The sequence below is a fragment of the Poecilia latipinna genome, unplaced genomic scaffold (assembly GCF_001443285.1).
Source record: "Poecilia latipinna isolate Pla-1442-1.1 unplaced genomic scaffold, P_latipinna-1.0 Scaffold2907, whole genome shotgun sequence".
Lineage (NCBI taxonomy): Eukaryota > Metazoa > Chordata > Actinopteri > Cyprinodontiformes > Poeciliidae > Poecilia > Poecilia latipinna.
The window spans coordinates 45,684-50,265 of NW_015115523.1; the positions used below are offsets into that span (position 1 = coordinate 45,684).

The window sequence follows — 4,582 nt, forward strand, 5'->3', positions numbered from 1 at the left end:
GGTTAAAGTTGCTTCGTAAGCCATTGTTGTTTCTTGTGCGTCAGATTTACAGGCGTACCAGAAACAACTGAATTAAAAGGTTCCACTCAGAACCTCCATTTAAAGAACAAAACAATAATTAATTGCATTAAAATTTTTAACACATGAAAATCAACATGATTAATGAATCAAGGCTGAGAGTGTTAAAGGTCTGGTGCTTTTATTTTTATGAAGTTTATGTAAATATCTGGTTTAAAATTCTGTTTTCAACTTGTTGGTCATGTGAAGGAACATTAGGCTTTAACTGACCAACACACACACACACACACACACACACACACACACACACACACAGCCGGTGTAGAGTTGCCCTCAGGTGGACAGGTGATGAGCCGCTGAGTGTCACTTTCCCTCTTTGTGTCGGGTTACAGCAGAAAGAATCTCCACTGACTAGATGCATCCTTTAAACCAACATTAACTTTTATCTCTGCATGTTAAAAACAGAAAATAAAACCTCTGAAATATTTCTACAGTTTTATTTTTACTTTTCTACGGAAATGGACTCGGCTTCAGATCTAAAACTGGGACGAATTCCTGAAAAATGCAGAACCTGAAGGTGAAAACAGACTCTGCCAGCTGGACCAGGTCTCGTCTAGACTTCTCCTCACCGACAAACTGCATCAGTTTACAGCAGACAGACTCTCCTCCAGTCCATCAAACACAGATAAGGAATGAATCCAGTGGATTTATCTGAGATCCACGTAAACAGTAACGAACCAAAGTCCGAATCCATGCAGTCAGAATTGATCATAATCCTTTAAACGATAATAAAAATAAATCTGAATTGTTTTTACAGTGAAAGCTGGTTGTCACGGTTACCATTTGGCAGGGATGTTCTCCTCCTGCCTGGCGAAGGATCCGAAGCGGTGGTCTGTGAGGAAGGCGGCGCCGTGCTTCTGGGAGAAGGCTTCGATGGCCTGGCCCCACCAGCGGGCGTGTCTGTAGCTGGAGCACTTCAGCACCAACGACCTGAACAGAACCGCACAGAACCGGCTCTGTTCAGAAACAAACAGAACCGGGCCAACTCGAAACCGACAGGGCATCGTGATATGAACGGTTCCTTTGTTTTAAATCACAGATTTGATTTGTTTTCTGGTGCGTTTCAATCAAGACAAAAAAAAAGAAAAACATATTTAGCTATTTTTTTCTTAGCTCAATAGTAGCTGTGTTGCTGTCAACAATTTTTTTATTTTATGCATTTTGTAATATCGCATTAGGAAAGAATTTAATTTAAGAATTTAAATTCTTAAATTACCTTCAGTCCGTGTAAAAATGCTCTATATATCAATTATGACAAAAAAATGTTAACGCTCCCTTAAGGTTACTGGCTTTTCCGGGAACAAAAGTAAAGGGGCAGTTTGTGTGTTTTTCAGGCACATGGTCCCATTGTTTAGCATAATCAAGTAACTATGTTACCTTCAGTCGGTGTAAAAATGCTCTAAGTGTCACTTTAAAAAATGTTACTTCCTAATTCAACTCCTTGAAATTGAGCCTCTGTCTCTTTAAGAAACTCTGCCTCTTTCTGAAGCTCCGCCTACAGGAAGTCATCACAACATGGCTCCTCCATTAACCTTTCAGCTGACTAGTCTCAAAGAGCCGGGTGGAGGAGGAGATGCGTCCTGAAGGCGGGGCTAGGTCCACCCAGACGTTTTGCACAGCTGAATGGTTGCCATGGAGATTAAAGCAGAAGTTCAGGCATGTTTATGATGAAGGAATAACATTATAACATGATAAAGCTTGAAAAAGTCAATTTTACATAATACCACCCCTTTAACTAGCTAAACAGGAGACGGAAACAAATTTGTCGAATAAGTCCTGACGTAGTTAACTTCCTGTGCCTTACCAGAGGCACCAACTCAGAGGATTCCCTCCATTTATCTGCGATGTTTGGTCCATGCTAGTTTGTAAACTCTGCCTCTTGTTTGTTACATCAATGTGTGGAGCCAACATCTGAGGAAATTACACTCGTTTTGCTCCAAACCAGGAGAAAAAAGGATTTAAAAGAAAAAGTTGAGGAACCTGGACAGGCTGTTGATGCGGAGGCCATGTTTGGTTTCTGTCTCTTTGGAGTCCAGCTTGACGCTGAACTCTTTGTCGAACAGCATGACGAAGGAGATGGCACCGGAGTCTGGCTTCATGTACATCAGGAAGGAGTCTTTCACCACCAGCCAGCTGCACACAGAAACATCATGCTAACACGCAACGTCAGGAACAAACGCCACGTTCTCCTCTGATCCATGGAAATATTAACAGCTAAAATCAGATGAGGCAAATAAAACTCATTATGATCCATTTTTAGCACAGGAAAATGTGTATTTTGTCCAAACTTCACTATTGTGCGTGAGCGAATGTGTGTGAATGAGGTGGGACTAAGAACGCAGCCCTGAGGCGCTCCACTGTGGATCCACTCTGACTTATTATGGTCTGTTGTGAACCAGCTTGTTTCTGGTGTTAGCTTAGCAGCTGGCTAACAGTCATTTACCACTTCATGAGGGATTATTGTATGAAGCAGAACTGAAAGCTGAAGCTCAAATATGCAAAGTCGACCTTTATGTCACAGCTTTTAATAATCTCCAGGCATCCAGTCATTATAGAGTCTTTAACTCTTCAAAATGTGTCTTTAGTTCATTTTTTCTAGTGGAAAGTTATTTTCCAACACCTTGCAGGATCCTAGCATGTCAGACTTTTTTCTGCTTGTATAAAAACAAGCTGCACCTGTGGTGCCATTATTACACCTGGAGCCGTTTATTACTGTTTGTCATCTGCAGCTCTGGTTACTGAATACAATCAGTTTCTGTGTGAACAGGAAACACAAACAACAAGCTGGAAGGACTGAAGAGGAGATCAGCTGAGACGGATCGACTCAGGCTCGTTAAGTAATCTGCAGTTATTTAAATCGGTTCTGTGTGGTTCTGGTTCTGTGTGGTTCTGGTTCTGTGTGGTTCTGGTCCTGTGTGGTTCTGGTCCTGTGTGGTTCTGGTCCTGTGTGGTTCTGACCGTTTGGACCAGTGGTAGCAGATTTTGCTTCGCCCGCAGCAGTTCAGGCCGGGGAAACGATGACCCCCAGAACGCTTCAGCACCATTCCTTCCCTGAAGAATCAGAAAACAAAACTTCTTAAAAATAATTCAATATGTTTAGATTTAATTATTTTAATTAATTTTCAACGTTCATTGTCTTCACTAGCTAAGTCCAAGTGAATTCATCGGATTAATTTGTTTTTTTTAAAAGTGGGAAATAAGCAGCAAATGAACCAAACTAAACTAAAAATCCAGACACTTCTTCATGAAATCATAAATCTGGGTTTTCACTCTGGCTGCAGATAAAACTTTGGATTTGGAGTTTAAATTCACAAAACCTGAATTTAAACTCTGACCTGCTGATTTCCAGCTGATCAGATCAGCAGGTGAATCACTATTAGCTTTAAAATCTAAATATCTTCACATGAATCTGAACTTCAGGGGAAGTGAAACTTTTAGATTTTACTGAAAAACCAAACAGGAAACATGGAGGAAAAGTTTATTCTCCTATTAAAAAATAAATATGTTGAAACAGTTTTTCTAAAGTGATCAATAATAAAGGAACGACTCACAAATGAGTCATTTTACAAACTTTTCACTTCTATTGTTAAGTTACTGTTTTTTAAATCAATAAAACAAAGTGTTAAGGTAATGTTAGCATTATTTAAATAAGATATTTTAGTTAGAAATGTAAAATTACAACCTAATAACTGTTTTTAAACAGTTTTAAATGTCTTTTAAAACAGTAAACTTACAATCCTTTGGGACCTAAATCATGAATGAAGGAAAGCTGGCTGACGTCAATGAACTCCATCTGAAAAAAGAACAAAAACTAATTAATTTAACCTCCGACTTAAAGAAATGTTTTACTCCAAGCAGCACATAGTGGAAATCTAAAACCTGCAACAAAATATTTCGACCAGGAAACTGAAGAACGTATCGAAAGCTTAATGAGATCTAAGGCAGCAGAATAAAACATTATTTAACTCAGAGTTTCTGCAGATCTGCTCAGAGAGTTAAATCTGACAGCAAGAGACATTTTCACCACAGATGTAACCTGAAGCTGTAAAACCTTTAGTAAACCCTCGGCGTACCGTGGCGTGGCAGCTCCTGTACATCGGCATCTGCAGCAGGTTGTTCAAGTAATCCTCCAGTTGTTTCTGAAACAAAAGCACCAATCAATAAAAGCTCAATATGCCGCCGATCGGATGAAATCAGAGCTGGGAGGAAAACCTTGCGGCTGGAAACTCCTCCGCTTTGGTTCTTCGCTTCTTCTCTGGGCAGAACGGGGATCTCAGCCTTCTCCATCTTCATCGTCGCTCTCCTCCTGATCGAAGTCCTGAGGAAACAAAAGAATCACATCAGCTGGTTGCTGGTTGCCATGTTTCCACCAGCAGGTTGCTGGTCGCCATGTTTCCAGCAGCAGGTTGCTGGTTGCCATGTTTCCAGCAGCAGGTTGCTGGTTGCCATGTTTCCAGCAGCAGGTTGCTGGTTGCCATGTTTCCAGCAGCAGGTTGCTATTTGC

At 40.6% G+C, this 4,582-nt stretch overlaps 1 protein-coding gene across 1 annotated transcript in view; it reads right to left on the reverse strand.

Annotated features, from left to right (window-relative positions):
• LOC106939558 (phospholipase D1-like) overlaps nucleotides 1–4,582 on the reverse strand; it is a 32,986-nt gene that overhangs the window by 14,668 nt on the left and 13,736 nt on the right. Inside the window, exons 5-11 of the mRNA XM_015021993.1 lie at nucleotides 4,291–4,396; nucleotides 4,152–4,217; nucleotides 3,813–3,871; nucleotides 3,037–3,129; nucleotides 2,059–2,211; nucleotides 859–1,008; nucleotides 648–654 (exon numbers count right to left, since the gene is read on the reverse strand). Of these exons, the coding sequence (XP_014877479.1) occupies nucleotides 648–654; nucleotides 859–1,008; nucleotides 2,059–2,211; nucleotides 3,037–3,129; nucleotides 3,813–3,871; nucleotides 4,152–4,217; nucleotides 4,291–4,396 (634 nt within the window). The remainder of the gene's footprint in view (nucleotides 1–647; nucleotides 655–858; nucleotides 1,009–2,058; nucleotides 2,212–3,036; nucleotides 3,130–3,812; nucleotides 3,872–4,151; nucleotides 4,218–4,290; nucleotides 4,397–4,582) is intronic.